General features: G+C 37.2%; 1 protein-coding gene across 2 annotated transcripts; it reads left to right on the forward strand.

Annotated features, from left to right (window-relative positions):
• Positions 1-112: 112 nt before the first annotated feature.
• Positions 113-9851, forward strand: cbx6a (chromobox homolog 6a). Of its 2 annotated transcripts, XM_084116063.1 has the most exons (8): positions 119-274; positions 1915-2017; positions 2243-2433; positions 3040-3083; positions 4429-4494; positions 4864-4930; positions 5082-6062; positions 6547-9851. In XM_084116063.1, the coding sequence occupies exons 3-8, from the start codon at positions 2359-2361 to the stop codon at positions 6547-6549; spliced, it is 1236 nt and encodes a 411-aa protein (XP_083972189.1). In that variant the 5' UTR covers positions 119-274; positions 1915-2017; positions 2243-2358; the 3' UTR covers positions 6550-9851. The 2 variants fall into 2 exon arrangements, with proteins under 2 accessions (XP_083972188.1, XP_083972189.1); XM_084116062.1 differs by having other exon boundaries at positions 113-274; positions 5082-9851.
• The last annotated feature ends 2310 nt before the right edge of the window (positions 9852-12161 follow it).

Consider the following 12161-nt stretch of genomic DNA (forward strand, 5'->3'; position numbering starts at 1 on the left):
CGCAGCCGCGATTCCAGCCAATAAGAGCGAGGGGGCGTTTTTCTTCGACAAAATGCACTCCATTCAGAATTCACGCACATTAAATATTTAATAAGGGATATACGAGCAAGACTTTTAAAATAATCAAACAGCCCTTTATTTAATTGCCCTGTATGCTGTATTTGGAGTAACACATATCATTGTTGGAAAAATAAGACCTAAAAATAACCCATTCTGGAGAGGTTCCCTTTAAAGTTGTCACAAAAAAAACTCCCTGCAACAACGTTCTGGAGAGGTTAGTTTTTTTGTCTGCTCAAACCAAAGTAGCAAATTTAAATTAAATTCACATTTACTTGTGTAGCTCTTTTCACAATACATATAGTTTCAAAGCAGCTTTACAGAAAATGCATGTTTCTACATTACAATTTAGAGTAATTTGTTATTATCAGAGGTGTCTGTGTCCAAGTAAACTAATGTTTAGCAGAAATGTACAGTTTTAAGATAATCATGCAGTTCACTAACATGTATTAATTTAGGTAGAAACATTCATTAAAGCAGTTAGATGTGACAATAATGAACATTTGGCAGTTTTGTATGTTGATTCAGAGTTGGTGTCACCTCAAGTCTTTGCAGGAGTTGGCACCATCTCTTACCTCAGGATGGGCATCCCGTAATAAAACAGAAAAGCAAATGGAAAATGACATTTCATAACATTTCCAGCAAAAGATAATCATGTGCATTTGATCTGATATAACTGTATAAGGTTAGGAGATGCTATATATGAATCCTTGGCTAAAGAGATGTGTCTTTAATCTAGATTTAAACTGGTAAAGTGGTATTCCAGAGTTCAGGAGCCAAATGCAAAAACGCTCTCCCTCCTTTAGTGGACTTAGATACCCTACGAGAGTTTTGTGAGGCGATTGTAAGGCGATAGAAGATCAGGTAAATACACAGGAGCTAAATCATTTAGGGCCTAATAGGTCAGTAGCAATACTATATAATTGATTCAGAACTTGTAGCCAGTGTAGAGATGATAAAATTGATGTTATATTATTATATTTTCTTGATCTATTAAGAACTCTAGCAGCTGCATTTTGGACTAATTGTAGCTTGTTTATTGAGGATGCAGGACAATGCATTACAGTCATCTAGTCTAGAGGTCATGAATGCATGAACTAACTTTTCTGCATCAGAAACAGAAAGCATGTTCCAGAGCTTAGCAATGTTTCTGAGGTGGAAGAAGGCTGTTTTTGTAACATATGAAATATGATTTTCGAAAGACAAGTTGTTGTCTAATATAACTCCCAGGTCTTTAACTGAAAAGGATTAAGTAACAGTACATCCTTCAAAATGCTAATTGTATTTTAAGAGATTCTGTGTAGTTTTTTTTTTTGTCCAATGAGTAATACCTCTGAATTTAATTGAAGAAAATGACTGGTCATCCAATATTTTATATCTTTAGCACATTCAGTCAACTTGAATAATTTAGAGATTTCTTCTGGTCGTATCATCGTCATAACAGTGGAAACTAATTCCATGTTTCCATGGTTAATAATATTACCAAGTGGCAGCATATATATTGAAAATAGATGAGGGCCTAACACTGACCCTTGTGGCACTCCATAATATACGGACTTTAACTTGGATAATTCACAGATAAACAAAATGGTAATGGCCTGAAAGGTATGATCTAAACCACCTTAATACCAGTGTAATTTTGTTGTAGATCAAAGAGTATGTCATGATCTATAGTGTCGAACGCAGCACTGAGCTCAAGTAAAACTAGTAGGCTATTGAGATACATCAATGGCCGGAACAGCTAGAAGTAAGTCTTGAATTTGTAATTTTAACAAGCGCAGTTTCTGTTCTATGATGGGGTCTGAATCTGAACTAATATTTCACATAGATATAATTTTTTATTTTATTTTTTTGCAGGAAGGCATTAAACAGAAGTTGCGATAGTCTTTTCTTCCCTATTGTGACGTGTATCCGAGTGAAACAGCTTCTCGAAGAAAAGAGACGTCTGTGCAAGTGGGAGGTGAATTAAAGATATAAAATACTGGAATATTTTATTAAAAACAAGAATTGTTATTTTTTATTTTATAGTGACCTTTAATAATTCAACACTCTGTTATTGTGATATAGGAAACCAACGATTGTTATTTACATCTTTAACATTTTTGAGTTTAATAATTTATCCTATATATCAAGAAATATATTATGAAATGTTCTAATAATTTACTACTTCTCGAGCCGTTTCCAGGACTACCGGGGCTAGTTGACCCGGATCACGTGACAGCGCGGGGTTTTGTTGCTGTCACAGATTTTGTAAAGTGAAGTGCCGCGAGACAGAACCGTCTGGAGCGCGCGCACTAAAAGATGGAGCAGGAGCTGTCGGCGACCGGAGACCGGGTTTTCGCCGCGGAATCCATCCTAAAAAGCCGCGTTAGGAAAGTAAGTAAGAAAAAATTAGGTTTAGGGTGGCTGGGGGTGTTTTTTACGACGCAAAGTACACAGAGGGGGGTTCGTCTTTCATTTGTTTCGCGATGCGGAGCTTCAAGGCGCCTGCAATGACAAGAGGGGGGAGGCCTACTTGCAGATGTTTCCCTGTTTAGCGACCCAGTGCGTTTATTTACATTGTCAGATTGGAAATAACAAGTCAAATGCGGTTCATTTGGATATGCAACTTGAGTTTATGTTGTAAATTTGGGTTGTGCTGTGCTGGGAACTGACAACAGCCCGCTAAAAGAGCAGCAGGGGGAGTCTAAAAAGGGACAAAGTGTCTGGCATGAGTCCATGACAAAATCAATGCATGCTGGCTGACCCAAGATTCCAAAATCTCAACAATGCAGGAGGATCGAGTAGTTTAAACACTGCACGGTGTCATGCCACATGGTCTAAAGTGTTGGTTGTGCTTGTATTAGGTTAAATTGAGACAAACACACTTTACTGACCCAGTGACCCCAAAAAATCAAATAAGTGGGCATGAGGTTGAAATGCTCATGCATTCTTTAGTTAGAGTTAAATAAAGAGGATTTTCCGTTGTCTTTCTGTTTGCAGGGTCACATCGAGTACCTGGTGAAATGGAAAGGTTGGGCTCTAAAGTAAGTGTGTGAAATATATAAATATTGAAATGGATATAATTTCACTTAGAGTTGCAATGCAAACTGTTTTTTTGGATGGAAAGGGACTTTCTTTCTTTTGCATGCATCGAGAAATAGGCGTTATCATTGCAGAAGTGTCATTTGGGTAGCTAAAAAAGGTCAAGTAGTGTTCTGAGTCTGACATGATATACTACATCTAAAACTATTTTAAGTAAAAAAAAAATGTATTCGTTTTTATTATAATGCATGCATTCTTGATGGACTGATATAAATTAAGAGCTATATATACAAATGTATTTATACATTTTTTTTTTTTTTTATTCATTTGTCACACCACAGCACTATTTAAAGGATCTGTAACAAGAAAAAAAAACTATATAAATATAAGAGATGCAATGATGTATATTTAAGCAATAAGCAATAATAAAGCAATTATTTTCACCATCGGCCGATCAGGATTATATCGTGTCAATCAAAAGGGGGCGAAAAAACGTGTTCAGAGTCAGACTGCAACCCATACTGTGTGGGAAGAAAGTCTTGTTTTGAATTTAGGGCAAGTTAACGCGAGAATAACGCATTAACAGTTTAAAAATAGCTATGTTAAAACAGGCTCTATTTGACCCTATAAATTACCCATTGTTCAAGCCAGGGTTGCCAGGTCTTCAGTTTTTCCCTACACCAAACATCATTTGTAGCTCGCCCCCATCCAATAATCACAAAGAGCTTTGTTACTTGTGATAAGAAACAAAGTCTTAGCTTTTAAATTCTGTCCATTTACTAGGGATGCACTTACTAGGCCTGGGAAATTTTTTTTATTTTTTTTTATTAATTGTTTTTTAAAATATGGTCGATTCAAAATCTCATTTTTTTCCCCTTATTTATTTATCTATCACCCAAAAGCCAGTATTAGTTTTCCTACACTGTTCATAGGCTTGCAGCCTCCATGTTACAGCGAATGCTGTGAGATTTTATGTTTGTTTTATCTTAAACATAAAATAACCTGATCCTGTTTGATCTGACTTGTCCAATTTTCAGCATCAATTTTTCATCTTGCATCAAAATCCTGTCTATTCATTGTATGCATTTGAAATATAGAGTTGGGTTCTGTTTTAATGTACCCAAGTGTACCTAAAATAAAAAGAGTTTTTTTTCCTTAGGAAAATCAAACTATCGGCAGATATCATTCTGAATAGTCGGCTATCGGTTTCGGCAGAGAAATGTAGTATCGGTGTATCTCTTAATAAATACGTCAGGTTTTTTTAACTGAAATCTTGATGGGGAAATCTTGGACCTTTAAACCTTGTACCCATTACCATTTTAAAGATTAAAATGTTTTGCAATATAGACACAGCACATGGGAACCAGAGGAGAACATCCTGGATGATCGTCTCATCGCGGCCTTTGAGCAAAAGTGAGTGTCACTTAAAGACTTGCCTTTACCTCTTAAAACCTAAATTCTAAAATTAAGTAAAGTTATAAAGTTATAAAAGTTATAAAAATGTAAAGAACCAAAATATTTATTCTATATACAGTGTGTCTTATTTTCAATGTAAGAGCCAGGTAAAGATTGTTTACATTCATTCTTTTTCTTTTCTTGCTTTATTTTTGCAGCTTTTTGCTGCCAGTCAGTCTGGAAACTAGCCTCTATGATGAATTTTTAAACAAAGAAGATTTGTATTACACTTCAAAGGCTTTCATTTTGATTGTTATGGTTTAGACTTGACACTAAAGTGATGTCATATTTTCCTTGGCTTATATGGTGCTGTCCCACATTTCATAGGGAGCGGGAGCAGGAACTTCACGGCCCAAAGAAACGTGGACCTAAACCAAAAAACTTTGTACTAAAGGTTTGAGTTTTCTTAAAATGTTCTTAGAAATGTATATTTTTTTTATTTTAAATGTTTTAATTAAAGTTTATGCCTTGAGTGTTTCAAAACGTACAACTTCCTGTTTGATATTTTAGTACTTCTCGGTCATATTTGCTTTTTGCTTGTCTAGGCACGGGCACAGGCGGGTGATAGACCTCGAATCTCAAATCCCAGACGCACTCCACCTCGCACCACTGCGAAGCCTCCCACCTCTTCCTCTTCTGCAAGTTCAGCTGCTCCTCAGCCTTCACCATCCTCTTCCTACTCTACCGCTCCAACCCCCAGAGTGCACTCTCTCGCTGCTGCTCATAAACTGAAGAAAGACATCCATCGTTGTCACAGAATGTCTCGACGACCTTTGCCACGACACGACCCTATGGCCGACCAAACAGGAACTACATCTTCACCCCGTCCTCCCATCTCTCCATTCTCCGAAACTGTCCGCATACTCAACCGCAGGGTCAAACCTCGGGAGGTTAAGCGGGGACGCATAATCTTGAACCTGAAGGTCATTGACAAAGCTGAAAATGGTGGAGTAGCCAGTAGAAGGTCAGCGCAGTCGTACACGGGGCGGGCGAAAGTCCCTTCCAGGAATCGCATCATTGGGAAAAAGCATGGGGACATGCCTTATAGGCCATTCCAGCATCCTATGAAAATGTTGGGCTTCCCAATGTATGGCCAGCCATTCGGGCTTCACCCCTGTGGGCCAATGTCCTCCATGGCCAATGAAGGGTCCAATACTGGAGCCAATCAAAGAGGTGGAAGCGCCTGTGGTTGCCATTCCTCTCCTCAGTACCAGCCTTCACTTTCTCCATCCAGCTCCAGTGGGTCTAACGGCAGCTCCCCTTCATCTCAGAAACAACTGACCCAACCTGAAGCTCCTACTTCAACTAAATTGGGTTCCCCAGCCTCATCACGTTCCCGAGATGCCTCCAAACCTCACCCAAAGTCCAGCCAGACGCCATTCCTCCCTTCCTCACCCTCCTATTCGTCCTCCCCATCATCCTCTCTTGAAGACGAAGACCAGGGCTCTCCGAATCTCACCACTTCTCGGGGCCGAAAACGGAATCTTCGACATCGAACCCAGCCGGGTCAAGCCTCGGTCAGCCAGGTTAGTGACCGCAATACTGCTCCACTTCATGAGGAAAACAGGGTGCCAAAAGAGGGGGACCCCGATTGGCACCCTGAAATGGCACCCAGCTGTGCCAATGTAGTGGTGACTGACGTCACCACAAACCTTCTCACAGTCACCATCAAGGAATTCTGCCATTCTGGAGCGGGTTCTGAACCCTCCTCCCCTTGCCAGGCTGACAACCCACCCACTCCCACCACAGCTGCCTCTTGAAAGTCCCCCCTAAATGCCAACAGCCAAAATATCTGCCCACTTAACCCCATGAGAACTTGCCATAATGATATTAACGCACCCTAAAATAGTTGCCGTAATTGAAATTAAAATGTATTTTTGGTGAAATTAAGAAATATTGAAGTAATACTTAAAGGCAGGGTTGCTTCCCTTGACCTATACTTTTTAAACAGCATGTTATGATGGTTTTGTAGTACTTCATGCCTTTCTTCCCCCTCTTTTTTTTCCCCAGTGATCCTGTCTTTCCACAGCCTTTTTGCCCAGTAATTGCACCTTGTCTTGTCACCACCAGTGCTGTAGAGACCGCCATTCCCATATCTCCAGACCTAAAGTTCAGAATCCACCCAAGAAATGTTGATCTCAACAGCTTTCTTGGACTCGAGACGTTTTTTTTAAATCTTTTGAGGTGCATTGCTATTAGGATACCGACCACAAGATGCTTCACTCCTGCTTTGGAAGTTCAGCCAGTGTGGGTGAAGATCGTGTATCTGCACACGCACTTGTTAGATAACACTTATTGTGGCAATATGCCTATTTAGGCATCCAACCCATGCATTGATCTTGCCAACTGTCTCCTTTGCTAACGAAGAACCATTGCTCATGAAGAACCCATGTCATCATTGCGCTCACTAGATCACCTGGGCGTAGACGTGACTGTATTTATATGCACCAAGCTGCGAAATCCTGAGGACAGTTAAGTTATTTCCTTCCACTTGAACGCTTTGATCCAGATGTCTGCCGAGACTCTAAACTGACTCAAGTGTGAATGCTGAGGACTGCATCTAATGTGTGGTACTGTACGTTAAGCCTTCCACACACTCAACAACCCACTTTCCTTATTGGAGAAGTTCCTTCTCATAATTGCCTTCTGACTACAATAGTTTGTGTTTCAAGTAATAGTTACTGTATTTTTTGGGGGGTTGGTAACCAGAGGTAACTTCTCTCAGAACTTGATTGAAGGAGTTCAAATACCATTTTAGAGACTTTTAGAGTAAGTGGGTCTCAAACCTACCAAATATAACAGATTGCCTTCTTTCGCACTCTCAAACGATACAGTCCAGGACCATGTTCATGGTGAGTGTTATGCTGGCGAGCTTGTCATCAGGTCCGACCAGGTGCTAGATTGCCGATACAGACCTGGGATAAAGCTAGCTTGTTTAGTTAGTAGGTGCTTGGGATGTGTCTGTACCGATATTGTTATTGGTCCAATCATATCAACCTAGATATCTATCAATCTAGTTTTGAAAACGATATCTGTGCATCGGTAGCAGATACATAGATATACATGCATAGATGCCCCATTAGCGGCTGTTTCTATGGGCCGCTATACTTAAGCCGTCCGCCATATTGAAACGTCTAAAGCCGGTCCGTGAACATTCGAGAGCAAGTTAAATGAGCGTCTCCAAACATAGTTAGAAGCATGTTTGAATATTTATATCTGCAATAGACTTCAGCAGATAATTCTGCTAAACTAACACAATACACTAATACAACAAAACATTGAAAAGTTACCATAGTAAAAACCTGTAACCGAAGTTGATGCATATAAAAACACAACCAGCTCATTCTCACCTGTGAAAGGTTCTTGCAACTAGAAGCTGCACAATGTTGTGGCATCATTGATTCTTACTGTAATTAATGACACGGTGACCGTTACACGATGGCAGGCGCGTCGTCTCTGGAGCGGTCAAATGTGGCATCCACGTATATATATCTATGAGCAGAGACACCGCTCATGTCTATTCCACTTTTACATGGGTTGTAGAGTGTAGTTACAAAGGTTATAGGAATAGTTAATCCACAAAAATTACATTCTGTCATCATTTACTCACCATCATGTTGTTCCAAACTCATACCAGAATGTTGATGCTATTTTCCATTCAAAGAAAGTGGATGGGAAACAGCAGCTGTAAAACTCCAAAAACTCCAAAACTCCTTGTTGAATGAAGGCATCCGATAGCTTTGTGTGAAGAATGGCCTAAAATGTAAGTGTTTCCTTAAAAAACTTTTTTAGAAAAGTTTACTTGACAGCCTTGGTCCCCCATTCACTTTCATTATAAGAAATAAAGAGCAGCTTGGACATTCTGCTGAATACCTTCTTTTATGTTTCACTGAAGAAAGGTTTGAAAATACAAGAAAGTGAGTACGTGATGAACACTATTGAGGGGAATGGATTTAATATTTTAAACTTTAATGAAAGCTAAATGGTTTAGTTGCGTTATGGTGTAACTTTATTATTTTTAGAATTTATTTAAAAATTGTGGGAATCTTTTCACAGGCTTTTTTTTGGGGGCAATCCAGCAAGCAATATTAGAAGCAGGCCTAAAGAAACAGGTTAACACACAGTTTATGGCAGCTAACTTGGTTGTACTGAAGGATGATAAATTGTCCTTCCGGAGGGCAAAGGCAAACCTCATTATATGTTTTAATTATAGAACACAATTAAGTTCCACTTGTAGTCATATAGCCATCCTCTAATGGAGCACTTTTACTCTATCACTGTGCCTTTAGGGAGAAATGAACCTTAGAAAAATATGGCTTTTTTTAATAGTTTTTCCCAAAATTATTTACAAATATTGACAATTTTTATTATTTTTAGAATGTGTGTGTGTGTGTGTTTATATGAACTTTTTAAAATCTTTAAACTGCTTTGTTTTACCGGCTTCCAAACATCAATGTGAACTCTTTATTTTCTTTTTCAAAGTCCTTTATTTTTGTTTATCAAAGTCATCAAACATTTATCCCAGGTCTGAAATAATTCATGTTGTTAACTTATCCCTGGTGCTGCCCCACGATGGGCGCCACGTTTGGTTCATATGTACAGTAATATATCTAATATCGAAGCATGTGTTGCATTTAGCTGCTCTGTTCGACCATAATGTTGTTCCCTTTCCACAGCCAAGTCTTTGTTTACCTTTATATCCGTAATGTTAGAAAATAGATGTCGCTATGGTGTGAAACAATGCAAGATGGTTTCTCCTAAAGAGGTAGCTTAGCACTATGATAATATGTGGCCTACATTTCATGCAATAGGGCTTGTGTTTTCTGGGATGTAGCCACCAGGGACCATCACGGCACAGACAAGAGATTATGTTTAAAAAGGTAAGGATGAAGGTATACTGGAGGTTACATGCTCAAATATCAGTGTCTGATGTGTTTTTTTATTTTGTTTGTTTTAAGAATTTTTTTATTATTAATAATAATTTTTCGTGCCGTAGAAGTGAATGATATGTGCTGCCTTTATTTTATAGCCATTGTTGTTCAATTTTACTAGTCTAATTTGGGTTTGAGAGAGTACAGAACCCAAAAACAGAATTAAGTGTGATTTATATGAGTCATCTCTTTGGTAATGTTGTAAGGTTAATGCCATTGATGAAGCTGATTATGATAATGAACTTGTTGCTATGACATTGTAATGTAACGGATGCATGATTTGAGAACCCTTATTGTACAGGTCATTTAAATGTCATAGCCTACTGTTGTTGTTGCTTTGTGTGTTTCTTGAAAGAGGCTTTTAATAAAATCACTTTAAAGACACTCTTTTTTGCCAACCACTTAATTATATTGTTTGTTAAAATGACTTTCCATTGAAGGGAGTTTAATTGATTCTGAATTGTTTTTTCATCCCAAATGATCTATCTTTAAATGCATAAGATTGGCAGTCTTTGAGAAATCGTAATAGGGATGTTTCCCTGAAGGCCATGAAAGCAGCATGTTTTCAACCACGAGTCTAGTTCTCACGAGAGTTTTTCCGTCTGTGCACCTCTGCGCTCTTGTGGGCTTCACTCAGGACAACCACATGCTATGAATAGCTGAGAAGTTTCTACATTAATTACATGCCTTTATTTCTGCCTGTAGAAATGCCATAATCGTTATATGATTCTTAATGGGAGCACAAAGTTCGATTTCTGAATGACCACAGAAACTATTAAATAAATCATTAATTTTGGAGAGTCGTGAAAAACGATATTCTTGCGCCTCCTGCAGGACCTGGATATATAACGACTATACATAGACATACACATAACGATATAAACTATAGGCTTAGATAGATAGACATAATGATATAAACTGTCTATATATAAAGGCATAGATAGATAGACATAATATAATCTGTCTATATAAGCCTGGATAGATACATTACGATATAAATTATATATAATTTATAATAATATAATTATATATATATATATATATATAGGCCTAGATAGATGGACATAACGAAATAAACTATATATAGGCCTATAGATAGACAGATATATAGACATAAAATGTCTAGATAGATAGATAGATAGAATTAGTCAGTCAGCATCCCACAGATATAGATAAACAGACTTTTTTTTTAACAAAAAGAATATCATGTTACAAATAGTACAGTATTTAAGAAAATACAACAAAAGTAACAGAGTTGCACACTAGAGTGGTTAATGTAGATCTATATTTACAAATTTTCAGAGTTTTAACTGCTTTTTGCTTCATAGAAAAACGAATTGAGTCAATATAAAGCTCCATTTCTTTCTTAAATGATATAAAACGGGTTTTGACAGGAAAATTTACATTTTGTGAACATGGAATTTCATTAAAAGAATAAAATGTAGGCTATTATATAAACCTGACTGTGCTTGTCTCTATAACTCTCTAAAAATGTTTCCAAAACAACACAAATTGGTCATCAATGTTCTTTGTGATAAACTCACATTTTGCCAAAATGATCTTACAAATGGGCAGTGCCAAAATAAATGAACCACGGTTTCAGTATTCAGTATTTTCAGTATTTTCTGATGTCTAAACAGCATACAGATTTCAGGAGATATTGCATCAAAAACTTTTGCATAGTCCCCTGGTGTTACAGGACTCTTATAATGTGCCAAAAACTCACTATAAGTGAAAAGAAAACCATTAAAATTAAATAGGCTAACTGATCCACCAATATGATGCCATTATCAAACCAATATTTCAAAAACAATGATTTACGTTCATATAATATATCCTTATTATTCCATATATAATACTTATGTGGTGAAAAGTTGTGCTTGAAAATCAAGGACCATGATAAAAATGCCTGGCGATGAAATTTGATTCCATATAAAGTCAAACAGAATTTCTTTACAATTTTTTTTTTTTTTTTGTTAAGATGCAAAGCCATTGCTGCATAAGTCAGTCTGGAAATACCCTCAGCCTTTGTTATTAGATCTCTTTCCCTTAAAGAAAGATCTCTCATAAGCCATTGCTTAAAATTTCCTTTTTGTTTTTTCAACAATAGGATTGAAATTTAGTAAACACCTTTTGTGCTGATCTTTAGTAATGACTATTCCCAAATATGGAACCTCATTTTGTTAAGGGAATACCATAATAAGAAGCTTTAGAACATTCCTTGATGGCCATAAGCTCGCATTTAGCCAAATTTAAGTATACACCAGATGCCCTTGAAAATTCACAAATTAATTCAGTGGCCACAGAAATTTGGTTTTCGTTTTGAATCGAGTGTAGTGTCATCAGCTAATTGGGTTATTTTTATTTCTCTATCATTGGCCTTGATTTAATATGAGAAGAAAGACGCTGACTTAGTAATAAAAAGAGGTATGGGGAGACAGGACACCCCTGCCTAATTCCTCTAGTAATATTGAATCTAGGGGAAGTACCATTTAGTAACTTAATACACTGTAAATAAATATTGTTGGTTTAACTTAAAAAAAAAGTCACCTGCTTGCCTTAAAATTTTGAGTTCATTGAAATTAAATAAATGAGTTAATACAACAAAGAGATTGGTTTAATAAATAGAAACTCAAAATATTAAGTTATCTGAACCACATTCATTATTTAAGTTGATTTGACAAAAGATTAAAA

Source organism: Abramis brama (assembly GCF_963993115.1).
Source record: "Abramis brama genome assembly, chromosome: 6".
In the NCBI taxonomy this organism is placed as follows: Eukaryota; Metazoa; Chordata; class Actinopteri; order Cypriniformes; family Leuciscidae; genus Abramis; species Abramis brama.

Coding starts and splice junctions, on each gene's coding strand:
- cbx6a (XM_084116062.1), top strand. CDS start 2,359: ATGGAGCAGGAGCTGTCGGCGACCGGAGACCGGGTTTTCGCCGCGGAA. Junction 2,434..3,039: donor TAAAAAGCCGCGTTAGGAAA/GTAAGTAAGAAA, acceptor TTCTGTTTGCAG/GGTCACATCGAGTACCTGGT. Junction 3,084..4,428: donor TGGAAAGGTTGGGCTCTAAA/GTAAGTGTGTGA, acceptor TTTGCAATATAG/ACACAGCACATGGGAACCAG.